General features: G+C 46.6%; 1 protein-coding gene across 6 annotated transcripts in view; it reads right to left on the bottom strand.

Moving 5' to 3' along the window:
• TRAK1 (trafficking kinesin protein 1) overlaps window positions 1–25,984 on the bottom strand; it is a 99,303-nt gene that overhangs the window by 6,712 nt on the left and 66,607 nt on the right. For 3 of the 6 annotated variants that reach the window (XM_055558355.1, XM_055558357.1, XM_055558358.1), the window contains exons 5-14: window positions 24,024–24,124; window positions 23,090–23,198; window positions 21,162–21,240; window positions 20,057–20,187; window positions 19,111–19,185; window positions 18,442–18,579; window positions 15,869–15,945; window positions 14,196–14,432; window positions 12,349–12,665; window positions 6,617–6,835 (exon numbers count right to left, since the gene is read on the bottom strand). In XM_055558355.1, coding sequence (XP_055414330.1) covers window positions 6,617–6,835; window positions 12,349–12,665; window positions 14,196–14,432; window positions 15,869–15,945; window positions 18,442–18,579; window positions 19,111–19,185; window positions 20,057–20,187; window positions 21,162–21,240; window positions 23,090–23,198; window positions 24,024–24,124 — 1,483 coding nt within the window. Of the gene's footprint in view, window positions 1–6,493; window positions 6,836–12,348; window positions 12,666–14,195; window positions 14,433–15,868; window positions 15,946–18,441; window positions 18,580–19,110; window positions 19,186–20,056; window positions 20,188–21,161; window positions 21,241–23,089; window positions 23,199–24,023; window positions 24,125–25,984 lie in introns of all 6 variants that reach the window. The other 3 variants (XM_055558356.1, XM_055558359.1, XM_055558354.1) reach the window with 2 other exon arrangements.

The following is a 25,984-nucleotide window of genomic DNA, read 5'->3' as shown; positions in this document are numbered from 1 at the left end:
AAAGTGAATCACAGAAGCTTTAGGACCATGCATCAGAAAACCGCAGGTGAGAAGTAGGAATAGAGTCTACAGGAGACATCATGATTGTAGAGGTCATCCTCATTCATAACTCAAATGCAAAAGGAAAAAGAAAGAAAAAGAAAAAAAAGATGTTGCTCCCAATAGCATGCATGGTGAGGTCTAGGGTCATCCCCTCCTCCCCACCAACTCCACCCCTGCAGCCTCTCAGCCCCCAGAGACCTCCTGGGAGAAAAATGATTAGGATATTGGAGGCCATGAGCACGCTGAAGATTCAAAAGTCTGGAACTAGAATCTTCCAGCTCTTTATGGCAAGTTTTCTCTTGGATTTGACAAAGAGGAAATCAAACCAGAAGAGATCGGTGCCCCAAACCTACAGATCCACACACAGGTGACTGTGTCTTTAAAAAAGAAAAAGGAAAAACAAGAAACTAGATGAAATAAAAAAAATATTGGAGTCACGCAAATTGAAGGCAGGCAGGACAAAGCCAAAGCACAAAAATGGTGGCAGTGACTCAGGAGCAGTGCAAGACTGGTTTGCCCCGATGACTGTGGTCCGAGTCATCTGTGTGTCAAGGAAGGCTCCGGTAGCCCCTGGCATGGCAGCCAGCACCACAGCCACATGAGCAAACTCTCAGCCCCAAGGAGCTCCAGGCAAAGCAGGAGGGCTGTGGGAAACACATGTGAAAATAGCCTTTATGCATCTTTGTTTCTCAATCAAAAAAGTAATGGTTTAGGAACTCAGCTAACGGAAAAATGACTGTGAGCACAACAAAAACGGAAGAAGCTATGAAGAAAAGGCAACCAACCAATCACGATTCTCTGATTGCAATAAAGTCTAGAAACAAAAGCAACAGAAAACCTGAGAAAAGCATCCCAAATAACAGGCATGATGGGTTATTTGGGAGGGAGGGGAAAAAAATGCAGTAAGTAGAAGTAATTAGGACAGAACAGTTATAAGAGAGAGAACATTTTTTAAAAAATCAAACAAAAGCGAGGCTGGATTTAAACTTAGAAGCATACTCCATTTAAACGTATGGCCAGAGTATCAAATCAAAAGGTCACACACATTCACCTCCTCCTCCACCCCATTACGTATTGGATCTTCAATCGCAACAGCTAGTGTGAGATGGACATTTTAGACACTGTTGCATCAGCAGAAGCAAAACCCATCTTATGCAAATGGGTTTTGGGAAGAGGAAAAGGCTGCTAAAATTCAGAGGTCATCATTCCCCCGAAGCGATGGACAGCTTGAGAAGACTGAGGTAAATCAACAAGAATCAAAAGTGCCAAAGCCAGAGGTTCAGCCCCTCTGCAATACCACTGGGACGCCTGGACCCGCCAGCTCTCTGAGTCACCATTGCCCACCGGGCCGCTGCAGCGTCTCCCTGCCTTGGGACACAACACAGAGAGAGTGAGTCGCCACAGAGCCGTTAGGGGCTGATTCCTACAGTTCTGTGTACAGGAGAGAGCAAATTCCCAAAGCAGGAGGTGCTAACAGAGTCTTCAGGGCAGGGAGCAGGGGCTCAGGGAGAGGGCCCAGGCCCTATTGCACCCCAAAGCCCTGCCTTAGGTGCTGTGAGTTCACCTTGTGCTGTTCACATGAGGCCTCCAAGGACGGGGTTTCCGGGATTTAATGCTCTGACTTCCTACTTAAATCCTCCTTCTTTTTCTCAATCTGATTGGAGGACTGCAGTGTTGTGAGCTAGAAGTACAAACACTGACAAATACTTTCATCAAGTATTTTATTTAGGAATGAACTTGCATTTCTCCCCCTCTCCTCCCCCAAGCCCTTAATCCTTTATTATTTTTATTTGTTCTTCCTCCTCCAGGTTCTGAAACTGGTACAAAATCCTAATCTATCAAAGGGAACTTTTATACTTAGTTAATCCTTGATTATTCAAGATTGTCCTTGCATGAATTTTTCTGGGGAAAAAAAGTTCTGTGATGAGTCCATGTGGGAACAACTCCATAAACTTTTGTTTGTTCTGTGCTTCATCATTAACATAAATGCTGTTTGGGACTAATGTAGCTTTACCAGGTGTTTTTCTCTGAGGAGTAGGGAAACAAAGGCAGTTTCAGATAGAGCAGAACCGCTTTTTATCTTTTCTTTTTTTAAAAAAAGATAAAAGTGATTTTAAACTACACAGTGTTACAAGATGACATTTGAAAGCCCTTAGTACCAGGCTTAACATGGGCCTGTAACTCTTTTTCTCTGCTTCTTAAGCATTTCTTCTACACAACCCCATCTACAGTTTGAAAGATCCATGAGTCCCCAATGCAGACATTCAGCCCATCGGTTCCAGGAAGGTTTCTAGCACAGAGACTGAAAACCACATCACAAGATCTTATTCTGGCTTCTGTACAACTTTTGGTTCCTGCAAAACTTAAAAAAATGAAAAGTTGAGTTGACCCACCGCAACACGTTGTCTACTCTCTGTTTCATCTAAAGAGTGACTTAACAGAGGAATAATCTCATGGCGTGGCAGACAGAACCAGAAATTCTTTCAAATGGCTTCTGGGGTATCTTCAGGAGATAAAGTGACTTTTTGGAATGCTATTAAAAAGTCAAAAGTGCAAATGTAAAAATCTCTTTGGAGTCTTAAGATGCCAACAGAGCTGGATCCCATTCCCTCTTGCCTTCTTGTCTGTCCTGTGGCAACCACCGACACGTGTGGGGAGCTGGCTTGGCTAAGTTGCCCCAAGTTCATCCATCTGGTGCTCCTGGAGCCAGTTCAAAGGTGTACTTCTCCAGGGCATCACTAGGTGGTACAACTGGACAATAAGCCTGAAACTCAGTTCCCACCCACGTGCTCCCTAAAGGGCCCTTCACTTTAGAAATGGCTGAGTGCAAATATCCGCTCAGCAGTCCACGTGGGTGCCCCTCCCAGCACTAGAGCACCCTCCTGTGGTTTTCAGAGATGAGGATCCTAGAGAAAGCGCTTTCAGAGAGCAGGCTTATTCTGGAAATTTTAAGTAGGGTTGACTCCATGCTGTTTGAGACAAGTCAATAAAGCAATTCTTCATTTTTCCATTTCAGGCTGCACTGGCTTGTTTTGCTGTGGTGTAGTATATACTTTGATGCAAGAGCACAGGACTTCCTTAACACCTCCTAATACAGGGGTGCGAGCAGATCCTGGTTCTGTCCACCATGACCAAACTCCTCTAACTGCTACACACCAGACCAAGGTTGAAAAGTCTGGCCATCTGAGTGGGAACTCCCTCAGCTCTCTAGGCAGAGACAAGAAGGAACATTCCCAGACCCAATGGTCTGTGAACTGAATGTACCAGACTTTTCCTTCCAGATTCCTCAGGTCTCGATGGCCAACGTTCCCTCACAAGCCCCTTTGGGTCCTGCTTCCCCAGTGGGACTGACCAGTGTGAGAGAATGCCCAATGGAGGCTTTGTTCACACCAGCCCCGCCCCAGAGGAGGCTGGAGTGACACTCAGTTCCTTAATCGTCTGCTTCTTTCAGCTGTTCCCTTCCCTTCAAGTAACTCGCCTGAGCAGAGCCTGTGCCTGTGTCACAAATAAGAAAGCTACAAAGGAAGCTGGTTCTTGGCTTTTGCTTCTGAGGGGCCGAAGACCTGCACCTTCAGGGATTTCCAAGGGTACTTTTGACCAAATGAGATTTTTACTTTCAACACTTACTTTAGGACCTCAGCCCCATAGATAATACAGCTGTACTGCAGAACCACTGCCAGGTAGGCTGCCATGATGTGTAGGAGTCTGTTTTAGGAATTTCTCCCACTGGAAATGGTCTCCATGTGTATGAGTATTAAATAAGCTGACCTTTACTTTCTTCTATGTTGCTTTAATCCTGCCTCTGTCTTCCCTTTAAGAATCAAGGCATCCAGGTAATTCAAGTGGACTGTCCATCCAAACCACCATCTGCTGACCTAACTGTGTGATTTTAAACTCTAATCTTTAACCTTTACCACATGCAGGCTCTTCGCCACACATAAATACCTAAAATTCGAAACACTGACAGTACGAGATTATTTCTGATAAAAATACACTTTATGAATTAAAACAAAATACGTTACTGAAATAAAGTAAAACTAATAATCTAAAAGTTGTTTATCAAAATCCATTTTAATCATCTAAATTATTTACAAATATAACAAGGATTCATCCTTTTTAAAGACATGGGATTATAAAAATCAAATAATGATACAATAATACATTAAAATATATTAATAAATATTTTTCAGCACTCAAAATGTTTTCTCCGTGAGAAAGCAGGCTCTAGACAAAACTGCCTAATATACAAGTTTTCCCAATTTCCTCCCATAATACCAGTTGTTAGAAAAGAATGGTTAATCACCTTCTGTCTTCAAAGGTTCTCCCTACTAAGTCTTCCCAGGCAGATGGCAGCTCCTGGAATTGTGTTGTTTGGCAACAGGGAAGGGGAGACCAAGGCAGTGAGCAGGCCAGCCTGAGTACAAATCCCAAGACAGAGGATGCCCCAGGGCTCCCTGTGGAAGCTTATCTGTCTGCACATGACTCCACGATTATGTGCATAATGTCACCCAGGGTCCCTGGGATGATTTACATCGACTGGTGTGCTTCTTACGTTCCAAGAATCAAAATGGTCCCATCATTCCCCAGAGGAAAAACAGCCAAATCATTAGCCATGCCTTTCCCTCCTGCACAGAACTTTTGACACATCTTACTCCGAAAACAATCTCAGAAGAACCCTTGTCTAGATGATCAGACCTTCTCTAAATTCCCTTCAGCAATCTCTTTCTTTTTGGCCGCACACTTCCAATGTGACCCCTCTATAGTTCCCACTGGAGGTTTGTGTGCTCTTCTCAAGAGTTGTTGGGATAGATTTGTTCCAGGTTTGAGGAAGGAGGGAAGAAGCAACAGATATGCCTTTGTGTGTGGTTAGGAAAGTGGTCAGGACTTAGCTCCTCACACCTGGTCCCTTTGCCCTCGCTGTCCTCAGAGAGATATCTTAGCTGACTTGATAAGCTTTATTCCTTCTCTACAGTTTTTCCTCACAGCATTCACTTCTATTTCACCTGTCAGGCTGCAGGGAGGGGTCACCACACTTGACACAATGCCTGCCGCTTCAGTCACAAAATCAGCAGACACAGTGTCTCCTGCACCACTGTCTGCCTTCCAGAAGGGCACCGATGCTGACGACAAAAGGAGGTAACAAGACCTAAGCTGGTTTCCTCTTTGTGAGAAGATCCTAAATAATGAACATTTTCATTCCTTTGCACGCTTAATCTGGTAACTTAATGGCTAAAAAATAAAAATAAACCTAGGTGTTAAACAATCTTTTTTACTTGATGATACCTAAAGTTTATGTCAAAGGAAAAAAAATTTAAAGAAGAGTCCCTTGGCCACAGGTGTGTGAACTTACCCAGGGGATGGGAGACACCACCATGAACCTCAGCTCTCATCTGTTCTGTACTATATGTGGAGTGTTGTACCTTCCATGAATGAAAACTGTCAGTCACAAAGATGAATGTACTCTTCTCAAACCTGGTGACTTGGAAATGTCATTAGAATGATGACATTGGGTTAATTCTTCTTTATCTGGGTCTCTCCCCCTCAGCCCAAGCAACGAGGAGGTCCAGGAAGTCTGGGTAAATAGTAACCCATGTGATCCTGTGATCCCAGGGCCCCGAGCACAAAGCTTTGCATCCCAGTGACCCCTAGGATGTATAATTCTGCAAACTCATGGTCATAACTTTAATATTGGAGTGGGGGGAGTGGGCAGGGAGAACACAGAGATCAGGAAGGGCTCTTTTCCAGATTCATCTAGAATTCTCTCTCTAAAAAAGCTTACTAACATCCTCTTAGGGTTTGCTGGATTAAGGAGAATTGCTAAAGCACTTTTAAAAAATCCACTTTGAACACATGTATTAGCTGGAACAAAAACACACGTATCTTCACTACAGTTAGGAAATGAACAGGCTGATCTCTGAAGTGCTGTCTGAAATCCTGAACACTTTCTGGGCTTCTTCCAATTTTAATGTATCATGCAGGTAACACATTCTCTCATTAACCTTCTGAACATTCCAGCACTCAAAATTTCCCCTAAAATTGCCCAGCTCAGCTCAGTTTGGAGGTCATCAGGAGACTCGAGAAGCTGCCCATTAGACGTGGGAAGCAACCCAGAACAGAAATGGGGAGCTGATGCTCAGGACTGGGGGGGAATGACGGGGCAATAATCCACTTCTTTTTAGCAGCCTTTCCTGCTCCCCTTCAAGAGCCTGCTGGGCCATGCACCTCCAAGATGGGTGAGGAGCCGCACCCATTTGTTACAAAAGGAGGCATCAGACTCTATTAACAAACGGAACCCCACGATGGGAGTGCTTTCATCATCACCCACACAGACGAGCAGAAGCTACAGACAGAGAGCCACTACGGATGGTGCTCGGAACGGAAGTGAGAATGGCCTGGAACTCTGCCTCCGGTAGAGGTGCCAGGTTTACAGGACTGATGGCGGTGCCCTCACCAGACCCCTCCTCCTCCTCCTCCTCGGCCGCTGGCGGCTCCTGCATCTCCTCTGGGAAAGCCTGAGGCTGGCTTGGGTAACTTCTGCTGCCTGAGACAGTCACACGTGCTCGGGACCTCTCACCTGAGGTCTCTGGGTGCTGAACTGGCGTGGAGGTAGCTAGGCCTGGGAGGGAAATGTGGTCACCTGTGTCGTCTTCTTCAAAGTCGTTAAGGCAGTACACTTCGTCCAGGTCAACATCCAGTGTCCTGAAGCCCTTGGTGACCACACCAGGCCGGGGGTCCAGAATGCCCCCGAGGTGAGGCTGGGCCAACTGCTGCCAGTGGTGAAGGGTGGCAGAACCTTGCAAGGAGAAAGGGCGGGGGAAGGGGGTGACAGGGAGAAGAGAGGATTAGGACAGGAGTCTAAGCTGATGCCTCTTCACCACCCTCCAGCGCGGAGTGCGAGCCCAGGGGGCCCTGGGCGCTGCAGGTGGACTCAGGAAGGGACACCCACGGAATTGCCTTGCCCCCCTCCTGCTGTGTGTCAGGCGCCAACCCCCTTCCATGCCCAGAAGGAGCACCAATCTCAGAGCAAAAATCCATTTTTTTTAACAAAGTAAAATTAACATCATACTATGTGTCAAGGATGTTGGGTGACAAACTCTTTATTTTAAGCAACTAATGTCAACCCCCAAATTCAACACAAAATCACTTTGGACATAGAAGAGGAAAAAATAAGCACGACAAGCACAGAAAGACGGGCGGGGGGCGGGGGTGGATATGTGTGGATTCTATGCCAAGCACACAATGCTGGGAACAGGGAAGACAGCAGAAACAGAATAAGATGATGCCAAACCAATTCTAGGCACCCACAACAAGAGAAAAGCAAAAAGAAATGATCACAGCACACGGATAAATGGTGGGCACAGCCGTCACCTCCTTTACCTAAGTTTTCTGTATGCTGCCAGCAGCCTTGACGGGCTACAGGTTTGGGGAGTGGGAATTGGCTTAAAGAAATGTGATTTAAGAACATGCAAGTCCACCCAGAGGTCTGAAGCAGGGAAGCCAATCTCCTCAATGACACCAGACCCCGAGACTCAGATGACACGGTGTAAGGTCTGTAATAACACCAGAGTACGTCCCTGATGACCTTGAGGATGGCAGGTATTCACAGAGTACCAAGACTAAGCCTTCTTAGGAAGCCTGGGCTAAGAAGTGTATGTACCGAAGAACAACATCTCAGATCCTTTAGCATGTTGCTCTGTGCCAGGATTCTGCCCAACCCACCTGCCAGAGCAACTCTTTCCCCCTTAGGACATTATTACTCATCACACGGCTCTGGTATTGGGGGTGCCCGGCCCATGAGGCTGGGCATTTTATCCCCATTCCACAGATGAAAAAGCTGGCCACACTGAAAACACGCCAAACTCAACAGAGAGACTTTGAAAGTGGTTCTCAAGCATGAAAATTTAAGAGCCTTCCTGCACAAATAACCTCTCAGACTGTCACTGCTGGCTTCCTGAGGGCATCCTCTGTGAGGAGGTCAGGGATCCCTCCAGGCTGCCCTGGGGAACGTCAGAAAGGGGAACTAGGGAGGCCGGGAGCCAGCAGCTCAGGAGTCAAGATAAAAGAAGAGGGAAAGGCAGGCAGGCAGTGGGGCCAGGAAGTGGTCCAGGAATGTAACTGCGCTCCCCAACCCTCTGCTGTGCCCAGTTGAGTGCACTGCCTCCAAAACACTGCTGCAAAATAATTTCTCATCGGATAGTCTCAGCCAAGGAGTCTTAAAAGGGTTTTGCAGATGGATGACTTGAAATCCACTTAAAACATAAAAAAGTCATACACACTTTGGAGTCTATCCCGGCATTAAGTGTCGCAAGTACAATAGCAACCTACTTAACTGGAATCTACTGAATAAAAATGGAAAATATTCTAAACGCAAAAAAGAAAAGAAAAAAGACCAAAGGTGCATATAATGAAATAAACCTGTCCATGGGATTCTAAGTCCTAGGTTCCATGGCACTATTTCTTAAAACGATACCCTGTACAGAGACATGTCAGCAGGGCAGCTTGTTTTATATGTATCACCTCAACTCATTCCTCAAAACCACCCGTCATGGTTAAGTATTATGACCTGCACTTTCACAGACAGAGGTTCACTGAAGTTACCTAACTTCCAAAGTCACCGAGTTAGTTGTAGCATAGCCAGTGTTCAGTGCTAAAGGCCTAGTTCTCTCCATAAACTCACCCCACTTCCCTCCCCAAACCACAGGTCTGAAAACAAGCAAGGCCGTCAGCATTCCAGCCAGGAACCTGGGCTCAATGAGAATCTGGAGGAATACACAGTGGGAGGTAGAACTTCCTCATGGGTGTCCAGGGCCTGCCAGGAGATGCAATGGGGTTTCCGGCCACTGGGGTTTCTCCTGCCACTCCTGGGGACCTCCATGCATAGTAATCCAAAATGGGCCCACTGTTTGTGTTCACTCTTCACACATCCACATTCCTGGTAACAAAATTGTACTGGGGAGAAATTTTAAACACAGAATTTTGATACCTAGCTTGGAGCAGCACAACCAGGGCTCAGAAGGAGGATGAGAAATCCCCAGGTGCAATGTGGCCACATCACCTCTACCTTTGGAAGGGGACTAAAGGCAAAGCAAACACACTGGAAAGTGAAGAACTGTGTCAAGGAAGTGCCAGGTCTCCCCATCCATCTGAAGAGGGTTCTAGACATTTACAATCCACCAGGAAAGAACTCAGTGGGGCTGGAGGTCTAGGCCCAGAAAAGAGTCCGGTGGGCCTCCATCTTCCATCTGTTTAACAGGCTGTCCCATTTTCCCCACCCTGTGCATGAGTCCAAGACACCAATGAGACTACAGAGAGTTGCTATTTGGAGTTAAATAGCCTACAAAGTACACCGAGTTATTTGCATTCCCTGAAAATGCAGAGCAAGGAAATCTAGTGAGACTACAATGGAAAGATAATGCTGAAAGATGCATAATACTTGGCTTTTTACCCCACCTCCCGCTACCATCACCTTCTCTCGCCCACATGTTAACGACGCTGGGGTCAGGCAGGCAAAGAGAGGAAATGTTGTGTTCCTAGTCAGCACCAAGATGAAGGCCTATGGAGCAGGGTGTGGATAGGGCAAAAACATAATTACAGTTACCACTCTTTTCCTTCTGTGTGCTTTCTTTCCACACCCCACTGTTTTAACTAAAAGGTTTTCATGTCACCAAAGGAGAAGAAGACTCAATCCATTTATGTCAGCAGGGCACCTGAGGCTTAAAAGTTAGAACTAAACTTGCTGGATAATGGACAGCTTGAAAGTGTGTGCTTTTCCCTAATTACATATTAACTTGTTTATTTGGAAATGCTATCTGGTTATAATTAGAAAGGAAGAGCAAAATAGAGGGGAAAAAAATACTGTCCGACTCATCGTTTTAATGCAGATATATCTCTTTCTAGGTTGAATGTTTTGTTTGTTCTTCACCTACTTAAAACGTGTAAGGTAAGGTGAAGAGACAAAACACCTAGCCCATCTATTTTGGCTGACACCAATGAGCAGATAGCAAGATTAATTAAACAGGTGAGGAAGACAGATGGAAGACACAGATTGGCTATCTGCTATGATCCCAGCCAACATTCTCCAGGGGCCTCACCCCAGGTACATTTACCTGGGTCACTGGAGAACACGGGAATCCTATCAGCTTCTTGGTGGTCCAATGAAAAAGGATGTAAGAACATGGCACCAGCACAATGCTGGTCGGTCTCAACACTGGTGAGGACAGCCTTTTTACCTGAGTTACTGGAACAGGGACAAGTTCGAGGAGCCTACAAGTTAATAAGTACCTAACAGATGCTGAGCATAATACAAAACACATCACATTTATTCCTTGCCACAGTCTTGTGTGGCAGGTGTGAGCGCTATTTTACAGTATGGGAAACAGGGCTCAAAAAGGTGAAGTAGCTTAGCCAGCACCACAGTTAGAGCTATAATGAACCCAGCATCAGGCACACTTCTATGTCATTACTCCCTCATATCAAATTAAACACAGTAACACAAAAAGGTAATTGCAGAGGAAGAAAAAAAGTTGATTGTATTTTAAACAGTTAAGAAGTCAGAGGACTATAAAATGGAGCCAGAGGGATAGACTCTATCATGAGAATACCTTACAGCCCATATTGATAAGATATGACTTTTTAATGGTAGTAATACAGGTTCCTGGTGAACAGAGTTCTATAGATGAAATTTATCTTGCAAATCTAATGGGATTTCTTCTTATTCTATTAATTTATCATAGAAATACTGCTATCCATGTCACAAGACTAAAAGAGAAAAGAATGACTTGGTCAAAATAATTTCTTAAAAAAACTCTTCTAAAATATGCTTGGAAAACCAGTCAAAAACATATCCTTAGATGATCAATGAAACACAAAGTAAAATGTAGAAAGCAGACAAGATAGAGATGATAAATTCCAATGACCTTTGAGAGACAAAGGAGAAAAAAGAAAAGAAAGGCAAAAAGTAAAATTCCAGAAATGAAAAATTTTATTGAAAGAAAAACAGACATAATAGTGAATCAGAAAACAATCACCAAGCTTACAACTGAATAAATTAAAAAAAAAAGGATGAGCTATCCCTCTTCTGAAATCTAAGAAGGACCTACATTATACAATTAGAAGTAATCATGAAAAAGAATGTTTGCCCACCCTCTTCCTTCCTTTTCAGAATAGGGGACCCAGCATTTCTTGGATCTTTAACAAGTACAAGCTCATCTTACAGCATGCATCCTAACAGAGGTGATAACTCCAGGCCCCACTCCAGGGCTGAAAAGTGGTTCTTTTGGAGTGAATAACTGTACTCTTTTAAGGCACAGATACACATATAATACATAAACAGTATATCTATCACATTAAATTTTCTGAGGGGATAGATTAGGAATTAATGTCTAAAATGGGTTCTTAAAGAAGCTGAGAAATACTGCCTTTACAGAAATTTTGATTTGGCTTTGCATTAGATATATAATACAGAATTAAAATATCTTCTCAAACTCCCATAGGTTTTCAAACTAAAGTAGGGGAAAAAATGAATATTACAAACACCTGATGGTTCTTAGCAGAGCAGTGATAAGTAAAGGGAACATACTTTATAATGCTGAAAGCAGAAAGAAAGAAAAGTGCTTCCATGGCTTTAATCATCTAGGGTGTTTCTGATACCTAAACCTGAATGGCCCCTGGAAAAGGTAGGCTTAAGGAGGTACAGAGCTCACTCTCCTTCACAGCCACCCCCTTCCCGGCCCCCAAACTGTGGAGGTCTAGAAGCCTTGCTCAGAACACACTGCATCTGAAGACAGCCACACCCTTTTTATTTGAAGATCAAAGCAGAACATGTGAGTCAACAAACAGGAAACTGCTTTCTCATGGCTACTGAATAAACAGCTTAAAACACCGTTTGCTTTGCACCCCCTCCCTGACACCTAATTTTCTGAAAAGTTAAAGCATCAATTCTCTACACTCCTCAGAGCCCTCTGACTTGACCTAACTGACTTCTGAGGATGTCAGGAGCGCCTCTGCCTTCCCTAACCGTTTGTATCTCAAAGATTCTGAATGCAAGAGAATTAGGAAACCAGCGCCAAACACGTTTTCTTTTCTTTGGCTTAGCTGATGGAGGTTAGCGTGGGCTGTATTTCCAAACCTGCAACGGGAGAGGTGGAGGCTGGGGCCCTCAGAGGAACTCAAACCAGCAGCGGGGGTGGCTATCGCGGAAGAAAAAGGAGTAGGCGTTACAGAGGTTGCCCGCTTTCCGGTGGTGGATCAGGGACCACAGGGAGTCGCTGAGGAGGGCAGAGAGGGGCCGAGGCCCCTTGTGATCACCTTCCAGCGGCTTGACGATCTGAAGCTTCTCCGGCAGGTAGGAGCGGCTGCTGAACGACATACCGGAGAAACCGGTGAACTCAGAGAAGCGCGAGTGCGTGCCCAGGGACATGATGCTCTCGGTGGGCGTCAGGGAGCCGCTGAGCAGCTCGCCCTTCTCCGCCAGCTCCCTGAGCTTCCGCTCCTGCTCCTCCTCGAAGAACCTCCTCTCTGAGAGGTAGTTCTCCCGGCGGAGGGACAGCCGCCGCAGCGCCGTCTCCAGGTCGTGGGAGCCCGGGGTGCCCGGCGTTCCAGGCTTCTTACTCCGCTCCTCGTTTCTAGAAGGAGGGGAAACGGGGGTGAGCGCGGAGCAGCCAGCAGGGGGCGCTGGAAAAGTACTGCCCTTACTACTAGTTTCCGGGTGGCAGCTGGAACGTCTAAGGAAACCAAGGAAAGCAGCTGCTGCTGCTGCTGCTGCATCGCTTCAGTCGTGTCTGACTCTGTGCGACCCCATAGATGGCAGCCCACCAGGCTCCCCTGTCCCTGGGATTCTCCAGGCAAGAACACTGGAGTGGGTTGCCATGTCCTTCTCCAATGCATGAAAGTGAAAAGTGAAAGTGAAGTCGCCCAGTCGTGTCCGACCCTCAGCGACCCCATGGACTGCAGCCCACCAGGTTCCTCCGTCCGTGGGATTTTCCAGGCAAGAGTACTGGAGTGAGTTGCCATTGCCTTCTCCAAGGCAACTGGCTAAATGTAGGCAAAAATGGGGAAACGAATGCCTGTCCAGAAGAACAATTACCTCTGTTGGTTTTTTCTTCCTCAGGGAGGTGAGGAGGGGCTACTAAGGTGCAAGGAAAACTTGCAAACACTACATAATAAACCCAGCCCCTACAAACATCTCCCTTGTGACACCTTGGGAAGAAACCTTCTTCAGGATGCAATTCCTGGTCTCCAACAGGACAGTTGGCTCCAGGGATGCGCCTTTTTCTTCTTGAATTTAGGGATCTGAGAACTCTAAGAGAGTTCTGATCTAAGCTAGTGGTTATCAGTGTGGAGGAGGTGATATACAGGCAGGGGATTAAGAGGTACAAGTACTTTGTATAAAATAAATAAGCTACGAGGATATATTATACAACACAGGGAATATAGCCAATATTTTATAATAACTATTAATGGATTATAATCTTTAAAATTGTGAATCACTATATTGTACATCTATAACTTACATAACATTGTTCTGCAACTATACTTCAGTAAGAAAAATAGTAATAATTAAGTCCAAAAAACCCTCAGAGTTCTGATCAAGCATTTTCCAACTATCTGACTCATAGGTCAGAAAAACCAATTTTGTTAAGTCATAGGAAAAGGATGGACAATGAGGGTTGGGGTGGGGCTCTTGCAGGGCTTGAGGAGCAGAGGGAGAGACCACCGCCAAGGAGGACCCACCCCAGGTATGCAGAGTGTGGTAGGCACTTGCCAGACACGCTGCACCCTGCTTTCTGAAGCAAACCAGAATTCTGGTCGTGAGACAGAGCCTGAGTCCTCCTCAGTCTTTCAGAATCCAAGCTACAAAGAGGTTCATGAAATAAATGCCTAGCAGATATAGATTAACATAAAAAAAATATTTATTTAAACTCCCCTCCAACATTTTATAGAAAAGCTGACTTCTGGCATGTCCTATTACACCCCTTTAAACTGGTTAACATGCCAGCATCAAAATAAGCATTAGCTCAGCCGGTTGGCGCAACAAATTTGAGAACTGAAAGGTCTACATTTTTCAGGCCTCCCTCTTCTGATGACTGGAACTGTGTTCACTCACCCCCTACCTATCCCCCAAACAGAAAGATAAAAGTCCCCGGCTGGCTCACCCCAGCTCGGCTGACTCTGTTTCCAGGATGATGCTGTTGGTCTTGTTGTCCAGGACCACGTTACTGACGTCGCTGCCGTAGAAGCTGGACCGGGGGGTGCTGACGCAGCTGGACAGGAGGGAGTTCATGGCTGAGGACTGGTTGGAGCCAGGGATGTTCATGGGGGACGGGGTCAGAGACCGTTGCTTGACCACCTGGTTGATGTTTCTCACGGTCTCAAAGACTCGTTTCTGGTGACTAGGGAGAATGCACAACATCATCCAAGACTAAGCAGTTGTAGGAATGACCCTGGAGTTCAACCCTCCCAACCCTATTTACTGAGGACCCAACAGGCAGCAGGTCCACTGTGACCCCCAAGCAACCCGCCACCCTGTACCTTCCATATGTTTCTTAGGGTGTTGGGTGGAATTCAAGAGATTCAACGCCCACAGAATTCAAGGCTCCACTACATGGTTGTGTCCTAAAGGTGATGCTATCAAGAGTGATACTGCCTCCTACTTCCCCTAAGCTTGACCTACAAATATATTTAACACTAACTTTTGTCTCCCACCTACTTTTCTTCTTGATAGTCTCTAGAATGCAAACTTCAGGAGGGCAGTGTTTACTGCTCAGCATATAGCAGGGCTCAAAATATTTTTATAGAATAAGTCTTTGTCAACCATTCATATTTTTGAAAAGAGTAAGACTTCAAGTTAGTCTTAAATGTCTATAATGAGATGATAAACACTAGATGAGTCTCTTTTCTGCCCCACCGCCCCACTGGAAACTGCCATCTCCAAGAGCAGAACTGCACTGATGTTCACTTGTTCCCTTTTAAGGAGAAAATGGTAGGTGTGTTTCTGTAATGGCTGCTTCTTTCTGGGTTGCAAAGGGCTTCACACATGCACTGAGGTTTAGGGACATTGGTTGCTCCTGGGGTTCCAAGTTCTGTCTATGGCATTTGGATACAGAGAAAACTTGATTAAATCAAACTCCAGGTTTCTTACACCTCTAAGCAGGTCAAGTGCAAGGTCTCAAGTTAGCAAGAGAGATGATAAAGGCTGACACCCCTAAAGGTATGCAGAAAGGAAATGGAAGCCTTGCTCACACCTTCCCAAAGAGCCCTCTGTACCTCACACATACATGCATGTGTGCTCAGTCATGCCCGACTCTTTGTGACCTCACGGACTGTAACCCACCAGACTCCTCTGTCCATGGGATTTTCCAGGCAAGAACACTGGAGTGGGTCATCATTCCCTTCTCCAAGGGATCTTCCTGACCCAGGGATCGAATCCGAGTTTCCTGCGTCTCCTGCATTGGCAGGTGAATTCTTTACCACTGAGCCACCTGGGGAGCCCTTCTCTGTATCTCATACTGCATCCTATTTTTCTTTCCTTAACAGATGTTAAAAATATTTTAAAGTAATGTTTTCCATCAAAAAGAAAGATAAAAGTGAGTGGGGGTGTCAAGACAGAGCCTGTGTGACAAGAGATGGGAAACACATCTGTCCTTCCCCAACTTTCCACAAGTTCATAATATGTATTTAAAACCCAACCAGAGGAGCCAGTTGGAAGGAGGATGTTGTTGTTGGCTTCATTCTCTAACTTCCCTTAATCTGGATCATCTGTGGAAGGACCATAGTGCACTTTGGTGCCCATCCCACAGCCCCTGGGAGCTGAGAACCAAGGCCTTACGCGATGTCTGGCGACTCCGACTCTTCCAGCTGCAACTCCTTGCGCATGGTTCCCTCGATCTCCGCCGCCAGGGAGTCCTGGGAAAAGCCGGGAGACACACAGCGAGTGAGCAATTCAAGTGCTCTGTCTCTGGAAGAGAATATGAGTATGTGGCCCCTGCAAGGGTGGCCAGAGAAGAGACAGCAGCCAGGTGCTCCAGGGGAAGGGAGACGAGAGCAGGTAAGCACATGGGGAGCTCCGTCCAGCCCTTCAAAAGGGGACTTCAGAGTAAAGAGTCAGGAGATGAAGGAGAAAAAAAAAAGACAAGCTAGTGGGAAGTAAGGTCCGAGGGTGGAGGCAAGGAGGGGAGTGCTGGACGCTATGGATTAGGCGATGAAGCATCAGAATGATGTTTATAAATGAATGACATAATCAAGATTAAAGAGGAAGCCAGATATATCGAGTTAATTACTAAAATGTTAATAACAGTAAGTGTGACAGAGTAACTGGTAACAACTGTCGCTCTGAGCGGGGAGATTAGCACAGGTGGTATTTTGGGACATCTGTGGCAACTGACAAGTGCTATTATGATAAGACCTGTGAATGTGATGGATGACAAAGTCCCAGAGATGACTGTGCTGCTGAGCTTGTTACCGCAGCTGCTGTGGTTTGTTACCTACCTTCACAAGGGAAGGAAACACCAAGTGCAATTAGGGATTAATGAACATAAAAAATAAAATCTTCCTCTGAAGTTCACAGGCCCCCTGAATCCTATCTGTAGATCCCAGATTAAGAACTATTGCCATAAGGTGAGAGAACTGGGGACATACTTGAGAAAAACTGCTACTCACTGTTTTATTCAGCAGTTAGAAGGGGCTGGGAGCAAGGGAAGCAGATCCGAGTGTTCTGCTCCAGAAGCATGGGCATGATGCAAGCTTTAGATTGCCTTAAATACTTTTCATGCATAATGCACTTTATAAATAGCCGTCTTCAAAAACTGAGCTCTGCCAACAGCAGAAAAAGGCAAACAAAAGCTCCACCTCAGCAAATAATAAAAGCTGAAACTCAATCTCTCAAAAAGAAATTCATGTAGACCTTCAACTCAGCTTTCCTTATGGCATGGTTTAGTTTTAAAATACGTCTGTCCTTGAGAGCGGGGAACGCAGGAGGGTGAATCCCAGGAATACAGGAAACAAGATGGCCCCAGGAGACGAGAAGCCAGGAAGAAGGGGAAGCAAGGCAGGGGATATACAAAGCCACATGGGGCGTCTTTGAGCCGAGCGTAGTGAGCGCAAGATCAGTGGATTCGGGGGACAGAATGTCCTTGGCTGCCTTCACTGGGATCACTGAATCACCCATGTGCTCCTGGGAAAGGTGACTGTTGATGTTGTGTCTTTCTTTTTGGTTTTGCTTAGATTTCAGTCAGGCTGAGAGAGAGTTCCAGCCTGACTTTCTATGTGAAATCAGAGGAGAAAAAAGGAGACTATGATTTAGGAAAACTGGGCCAGACGGCAAGGGTTAGGGATAACAACATCAGCAATGGGGTGGGCGGTAGGGAGGAATAAGAGCCCCGAGTAAAGGCCAATTCAAAAGGGACCAAGTTTCACAAATATTTATACAGCCCTCCATGCCTGTCTCATTTTAGGGGGCTTTTCCTCAAAAGTTATTCTCTTCTCAGAGAGAACTGGTATTTCATCAAACCATTGAAACAGAGCCTGGAAACTTCTTGGTGGTTGGTTTTTCAGTCTGTTGATTCAGCCACCCAGATCTAATGTCTAGTGAGGACCTGTGACTCTACCACATGCCAAGCACTGTGCCAGGTACAGAGTATTAAAGAGAGGGAAGGAGGAAACAGCAAATAAGACACGGGCCCCCACCTTCAAGGGGTCCTAGTTTGACAGAAGAAGATAAAATGAGAAAGTTCCCCAACCAAATATTACTGGGAAATGACCAGCAGAGGGGCTCCACCCTGTGCCACCCAACCACCCCTACCCTGGGAGAGGTCAGCCTCCTGGAAAGCCCTCTTCTCAACCACTTTCCCCTAAGGTATAAACACGAAACAGATCAGGCCAGAGCTAAAAAAATAAGATTGTGGAGAAGTAATATAAAAAATATAAAAATACTGCACAGAGCACAAAGGGAAATATTTTTTCATATTACAGATACCAGAACCAGTTGGGAGAGTTGTTAATAAGCATACAAAGAACTAGTAGAACCATAAGGCAACCTAAGAATTCTGGAATGCACTTGTGAGGCCCAAATAGCACATACTCTACAGAAAAAAATAACGTAGAAATAGCATCTTCCAAATATCTGAGGTGCCTACAAAATCCATTTCCTACCAAATTTATCTTCTAAGGGCAGGGGTAAAAAAGATAGATTCAGAGGGATGGAAAATAAAGAACCAACTTGTCTCATGTGGTTTAGAAGCCACTGGCTGGGCTCACAAGCCCTCAATTTGGATCCAGATCCAAGCTCTAAAAGAGAGAAGCCAGCCACCCGTAGAGACTCAGCTCCAGACCTGCCCTCCTCCCAGGAGCGCCTGCTAGCCTGAGGGTGGGAGGCGGGTGGCCAGGCAGCAGGTGGGCACTCACCATGGGAAACAGGCCCAGCGAGTGGTAGCGCCGGGACGTGGTGTTGGGCATGGTCTTGTTCCGGAGGTTCTTGAGCTCCTCCTGCGCCTCGTGGAGCATCTCCATGCACTCCGCGTACTTGTCCTCCAGCTCGCGCAGCTGCAGACCAGGAAAGAGCAGAGAGGGCTGGAATGGTGAGACCAGGTACCTCCCACGAGCCCGGAAGACCCAGGATCACTAACAGATGTCCTGGCCCCCCAGCAGGACCAGCTGTCCTGTGGCCTGAGGCCAAACAGTCCTCAAGGCACAGTTTTTCTAGAACTTGGGGCAAGCTTGCAGACTCAGAAATCTCCTGAGACAAAACAAACGAGAGGGCAAACCATCACTCCCTCATTTCCTGCCACATCTTTGAATGTGGTTCCTTCTGCACACCATGTTCGGTGTCCTCTCCCTTATTGGAATGTTTGTCAGGAGCCCGTGCACGCCAGGCTCCAGGCTGGTGAAGAGCCCAGCCTCCCAGGTGCTCGTGACCAGCGTCAGTGGAACTGGGAGCTGCCTTAGGAGTAAGCATGACATTCAATTCATAATCAAAACGGTCGCTAAGAAGGATGGGACCCACAGCCTGTCAGAGGGAGGCTGATGCGCCCCAACTGGGATGGGGGCCTTATGAAATGAGGGAGAGCCACTCACCTCGGCTGTGAGCTGCCGCTGAGCATCCTTGGCAGCCCCCAGGTGCTGGACGAGTTCTTCATTTTCCACTGCACACTACAGCGTGGCAAAGGGAAGTCAGCTTATCTTTTAAGACACTTAGCAAAGTCTAACATTTTCCCTCTTATTAACTGATCCATTATGATCCTATCACATATCCACAAGGAGATTTTTATCTTATACTGGAGTAAAATTTTGTCTTTCAGTTTTGAAGGCAACGTCTTTCCTGTGTCTGTATTCATTCCCTATTGCCCACCTCCACATCCATAGTTGGGCTTCCCTGGTGGCTCTGGGAAGAATTCTGTAAAGAATCAGCCTGCCAATGCAGGAGATGCGGGTTCGATCGCTGGGTCGGGAAGATCCCCTGGAGAAGGAAATGGCAACCCACTCCAGTATTCTTGCCTGGGAAATCCCCTGAATAGAGGCGCCTTGGTGGGCTACAATCCCAGAGTCAGAGATGACTTAGCGACTAAGCAAGAACTTCCATAATCACAGCTGCTTTCTGGAAGTCTTTCACCTTGGGGTTCTAGCAAAGGCCTGACGTGGGAAACAATTGGTTTTTTGCTGCTTCATCTTAAATCAAATGGGGACATTGTTCTGTGCAGAACATACAGGTGCCCTGTGTAAGGAGAAATGCTAACCTAGATGATTTATACCTTAAATTCCCAAACTCTCTATTTATAGCACCTTTACATGTCTTAATGAATTCTATTCATTTGTAGATTTTTCTTAGGAAAATAGATAGTGATAAATATAATCCCCTTGCCAATTCAGGGTAACCAGTTTTATGCTATTGAATCTGCTAAGCTTTAGCAAAAGTTCTCAATGGACAGCACAATTTCCTAAAATATGAATCCAAAGGGCACTGTCTTTGGGGTAAATGGCCCCCTTCTTGATCTCAGAACTGTCAGAGAAACAGAAGCCTTACAGCTTTCGCCTTCTTCTGCAAATCAACTATTTGGGAGAGGAGGTGTGTGATCTCTTCCTGCTGGCGAGCAGCATCCTCTGTCTTCTTGGCCAGTTCCTCAGAGATGCTGGCAATCTGTACGTTGGCGTCCCCTTTGACCAAGAAACAACAATCACAAGAAACAGAGACAATGGTTTCTTTGTGGTTTGTACAAGGAAAAAAAAAAAGTCATTATTACAAGACAGGGGGAGAAGTGGAGAGGGTGCATGACGATGAGCTTGGAGGGAGAGTCCCCATCTTCCTCAATGGGCTTGGTCTGTCCTGAGGAGGAACCAACCCCTAGCTGTGGCTCCCAGGGTCAGTATGGGAGCCTCACCTCACTGCCTAGAGTCACCGCCCCAGAGAAAATCAGGCAGGCTTTGGCGGTCAGCCCGGAGGCACCACACTAAACAGATGGCAACTCTGACCAATTCCACGTGCTCCATACAAACACATCACCAGTGACAGGGGCTCCTGCTGCACTTTGTTCTAGAAAGGAACTATTGTGTGCACAACACAATTCCCCTGGGCGTTTTCAGCCTATATTCAGAGCCATAACTCATTTTACTAGATTTAAACATAGGGTGTGTTTCACTGATACTTTGCTGACGCTCAAAATATTCTGTTTGCCCTTTTGTCTGATCTTAATGTGTAAACTTATCATGGAGAGGGTGGGGGAAGGCACATAATATTTGCAAAGCTGAGAACTCTGCCTCAAGGTTCACACATCAAATGACTAGAAAGTTATTTTTCCACACCTCCAGTTCAGGACTCTAAAGCTGGACCTAATTTAGCCATTAAGTAACCAAGATTCCTGCAGAAAGCCAAAATGAAAATTAGATAGCCATTTTGGTGAGAGACTGAGTATGTATGGCTGACAACCTCCCACCCAGTTTGTCGTAAATGAGGGTGAGGGGTGTCACACAAGATCAGGGGAGGCCTCTAGTGTTCAGGAAAAAAATGCTAATGAACCCAGGCTGGCAGGAAGACCACATTCTGTCAAGTTTTGCAAATCCATCTGGTCTTAACGACAGCCGATGGGAAAAGTAAAAGGTGGGGGACAGGAGAGGCAGGGGGCGGGCCATACTCAGCTCCTTCACACAGTCGTTGACCAGCTGCTGCTCTTTTTCTTCGTAGGTGATGGTCTCCGTCTTTAGCTGGCAGGCCTGTGGACAGGGCTCAGGTCAGAGGCCCCGCAGTCACACCTGGACAGGCCAGGTGAGGCAGCAAGGGCTAACCTGGGTCTGGAATGCTGCCCTTCAGCATCTCCCCAGCTGTCACCCATTGCGCCCTCAGATACAGAAAGTCAATCCCAACCACTAGAGGGCACCACGCAAAGCAGTTACTGAAACTGTGAGCCCCTCTATTAAGTCCACTTGTCTATTCATGTGTGTCTGTCCAGGCTCACAGTCACGGATCCCTTTGTGACCCAAAACAGCCTATGTCACATCCCTGCCTACAGTGGGCATTCTAAGGATAAGCCCCACAATAAGAAGTGTTAACAATTATCACACCTGCTATGTGCTAGGTATGGTCCTCTGAGGTTCACAAGTGGGAATCTGTCCTGCTGTTTTCAGGGGAGCCAAAACAAGATACAATATGAAAGCATTAACGTTCAGAGACCTAGGAGCTATGCTTGGACTCTGGATGGCTTTGCTCCTGGGTGTAAAGGTGGGAAGACAGAGATCTGAAGGCTCCAAGAAAATGCCCCAGGTAGAGAGGTATCTCTGAGCTCTCAGGTCCTGGCCCCAGAGACATCACCATCCTAAAAGCTAGGTGGAAGAGTCAGAATCTATGGCTGGGATCAGATTCCCTCTGCTTGCTTTACGTGACAACTCCAGCAGAGGGCCCACGGACTGTGCCTGGGGCCAGAGCATTTACTTAGGGTGGATGCTGGAACTCAGCATGGGGAAAATTGGACTGGAGTCTTGGTTCAGCTGCTGGCTGGCAGAGAAAGCTTGGGTAACTCTCTTGATCACTCTGGGTTTATGTCTCTTATCAGTAAATGAGGGGCTGAAAGAGGTGAAGGCTAAGAGACATGACCCTTTTCTCAGGCATAAGAGCATCTTGTTAAGCCCAGACATGAGGCTCTTGGCAACAAGTGAGGCAACTTCAAGGTGACAGGTGGTCTGCCATATTGAGGGACTTTGGGGAGCCCTGGGCCAGCTTAGGTGAGCTTGCAGCTCAAACTTGACAAACCAAGGGCCTGATAACAGGGCTGAACCAAACCTCTGGCTGGAGAGCAAAAGCTCACTGATAATTAAACAAAAAACACTAAATCTCCACGTATCTGTGTTTCTGGATAGGGGCAGTGGGTAAAGGGAAATTATGTGGGTTTAGAGTCAGAGACTTATAAACCCTGGCTTTGTTGTTCACTAATTTGCAACATCTTGGGCAATCAAAATACCTAGCAGCCTGGGTCCTGGTTTTCCCAATGTTTTTCCAGCCTTGTTATGAAGACATTATTTTTTTAAAAGAAAGCAGGCAAAGTACCCACCACAGTGGCTAGCCAATCAGAAATACTCAAAAGCATGAGTTCCCAAGTTGCTTCGGCTCAACCTTTTAAAGTCAGTTGCTAAGAAATATGTCTCCAAGTTCCCAAGTACTATTTTCTTTGAGCACATCTGACCTGCAGTAGCATAAGAACAAGGCTCTCACACCAGGCCTCCGAGCTGCTTCTACATCCGAGCTGGAGACCACCGGAGCGAGGCCCCACCTTCCAGAAGCTTTTGCCCTAACCGTTTGTGAAGGAGGAGGGTCTGCCACTCTTACCCGTCCTCACACTGCACAATTCACCTGTCCGTCTGCCGCATGCAGGATGGTGTGTGCTGCCTGGCTCATAAATGAGGCACGCCCGCTGGGCACTTGGTGTGGCCGTGACCCAGGGCCAGGTGGCCCTTCCACAGACCGTCACCCTTGAGGACGGCAGGGCTGTAATCACGGCTGTACTTGCCAGATAAGCACGCAGGGCCACCACCCTTGCAGAGAGGGGACAGGGCAGGGACTGCACTTCACCTCAGATCGAAGCACAACGTTCTCCTCTTCAAGGTCCTTCAGCTTCTTTTGCAGAGAATCCAGATGGAAGTAATTCTGGACAGAGGAGGACGACTCGTTCCTCTTCAACCTGGGGGAGAAAGTCCACTTCGTAGGGAGGGAGACACTGCCTCCCACCACCCGGCAAACCACACGGCAGCACACAGAGGGGCTTTCAAGGAAAGCTCGCGAGGGTGTGGGTGTGACAGTGGTCCATCAGGCCTCTCCCTCGCCCCCAGGAAAACAGCACAGCTCACATCACTTCAGTCCCGCATCCCTACCCTTGGCTGCCACCTTGCCTCAGATTTCTGGGGAACCAACTCTATTTCAAGCCTGCACAACTCTGGGATGCCTTCTATCTGTCAGGAACTATTTTAAGTACTCTATATGTATGAACTCATTGAGTGCTCACAGCCCCAAGTACTAAGTTACTATTATTATCCCCATTTTACCAATGAGGGGGGTAAAGCACAGAAAGGTTAAGTAACTTGGCCATGAGCACCCAGCAGCCAGAGCCAAGATCTGAACTCGGGTCATTGGGCTCTAGAGTTCATGCTCCTTATAGGAGACTCTGCTGACAGAGAAGAGGACCCCAAGAAGCCCCCACAGCACTGCTGGCCGCCCCCACCTCCCGTATTCCCTCCAACAGCAGAGCCCAGCCTGTTATTCATTCACAGCCAAGCCTGATCAATCCACACTGACAACTAAGCTGTGAAAGACCCAGGAAGAGGAAAACTAAAATCCCATCAGAAAAGCAAAATCAATCTGTCTGAGGCACTCAGATGCTTGGCCTGGAGAAGGCCGAGGGCAGCTGGCTTGTGCTGCCAGTGAAGGTGACCCTGTCTGGGCAACTCCAAGGTCATGGACCACAGCCAGCGGTGCTTTGGCCTCTGCACACAGGCCCTCTGTGACTTACGGGGTGGAGCACACAGATTCCGGCTCACTCTCCTCCGCGGCGCTGGTGTAGAACTGAAGCAACTCATCCTTCATGGACAGTTCATGCCGGAGCTGTGACACCTGCACAGACCCGGTTGAGGCCCATCACACACTCTCCAAACAAGACAGCATCCCCACTCATGCTCAAACACTGCCTGCCCGGTGACAACATTTTAAAATTCCTCATTCAAAGTGAAGGCACATCATTGATTTTGTGCTATTCAGGGAAAACAAAGGGTTGAGTTGGATCCTATCTAAGAAACATACGATCAATTACTTTGTGGCAAAAAACCCCTCCACTTAAATTTGTAGTTTTTACTCTGGTATGGACAAGAGGTGAGAGAGGACGAGAGGGTGCTAGAATGATGGATGGGGTGGGGGTGGGGAGATGAGACAGCATATGGGCTTTGCAAGTAAACAGATGACAACTGGGAAGACACCCAGAGAGGTGGACCGTGTTATCAAATGAAGGAAGTCATTTACTTCTGCCCAAACCAAATCCCACCTCAGATCAGGAACCTGGCGAGGCCAGCTCTGGGTGGGCAGTTAGCTAGGTGGGCAGCAAGCTGGTCGGCCCTTGTTCTTCCACCTGGAAAATCTCACAGCCCCATGTTGTGACCGCTACACCCTCATGGGAATTCTGGCCAAGCATGGCCAGATCTTGCTTTGCACTCAATGCTTACAAGATAGGAATTCCAGATACAGGAATAAAAGAGGCAACCATCAGGAACTGGCCATACCAACTACTGCAGGCACGGTTGTACAAATCACACTTATTTATACTTCAGGTTTAAAGTAAACAAACCTGAGTCATAAAATTGTTCACCTGCCCTTTCACTATTCAGCACTGATGAACAGGCAACCAGCAGGAGAATTATAATTCTTTTCATTCTTTCTAGTTTTGAATTTGATTTGGGTTCTATAGTTTATTTCAACTTTTCCTACATAACACAGTAAATATATTTTATCTTCCGCAGTAAAGCCAGTTTTAGGTGCTTAAAGGCTTCAGCTTCAACACCTAGACATCATTTAATGATGTGCTAAAGGAAATCAGTTTTCAAAGTGCAGGGTTCCCCAAAGAGAGAAAGGCACTTCCACCCTCATAGGGCAGGATGTGCTCTGTGGAAGGTGAGGAAGCCCCAAGCAAGGGCAGCAAAGTGGAGAAACAGCACGTGAGGGCAATGGGGAACCATTTCCTAGTTCCTGATGGCATGTCTCTCTGCTCAGAAGGGGCCAAGGAGGGGGGCAGGCTAACCTTCTTTCACACGTGGAAGACGGGGGATTCAGATCAAGATGCTGGAGGCGGGGAAAGCAAGGGTTAACTTTACTTCTTATACCTTATCAGTATCCTACCTCATCATCTTTTTTTTCATTTTTTCTATTTTTAAGAAATTTTTCTTTGGGGGATAATTGCTTTACAATGTGGTGTTGGTTTCTGCCACACAACATCATGAATCAGCTGTATGTATACATATACCCCCTCCCTCCTGAGCCTTCCTTCCACCCCACTCCCCACCCCACCCCTTTAGGTCACCACAGAGCACCGAACTGAGCTCCCTGTGCCACCAGCAGCTTCTCACTAGCTATCTGGTTTACACACAGTATTATATGCGTTTCAGTGCTACTCTCTCAGCTCATCCCACCCTCTGCTTCCCCCACTGTGTCCACAAGCTCATTTTCTAAGTCTGCATCTCTATTCCTACCCTGCAAATAACCTACCTCATCATCTTTTAAAGAGAACCCAGGATTAAAACCTGTCTTTATACAATGCTGTATGTCAACTGTATCTCAATAAAACTGGAAGAAGAAGAAAAATCAGTAAAAATGACAGTAAACCCTTAAAAAACTTTTTCTTACCTAGTGGCCACTCTATTTCATCATATGAAATGATGATTAAACCAAGACAATAGCTGGGAATAGCTTTAATGAGGACTAGGTCTC

The sequence above is a fragment of the Bubalus kerabau genome, chromosome 20, assembly GCF_029407905.1.
Source record: "Bubalus kerabau isolate K-KA32 ecotype Philippines breed swamp buffalo chromosome 20, PCC_UOA_SB_1v2, whole genome shotgun sequence".
Lineage (NCBI taxonomy): Eukaryota > Metazoa > Chordata > Mammalia > Artiodactyla > Bovidae > Bubalus > Bubalus kerabau.
This window is presented reverse-complemented; position numbering and strand designations above follow the sequence as displayed.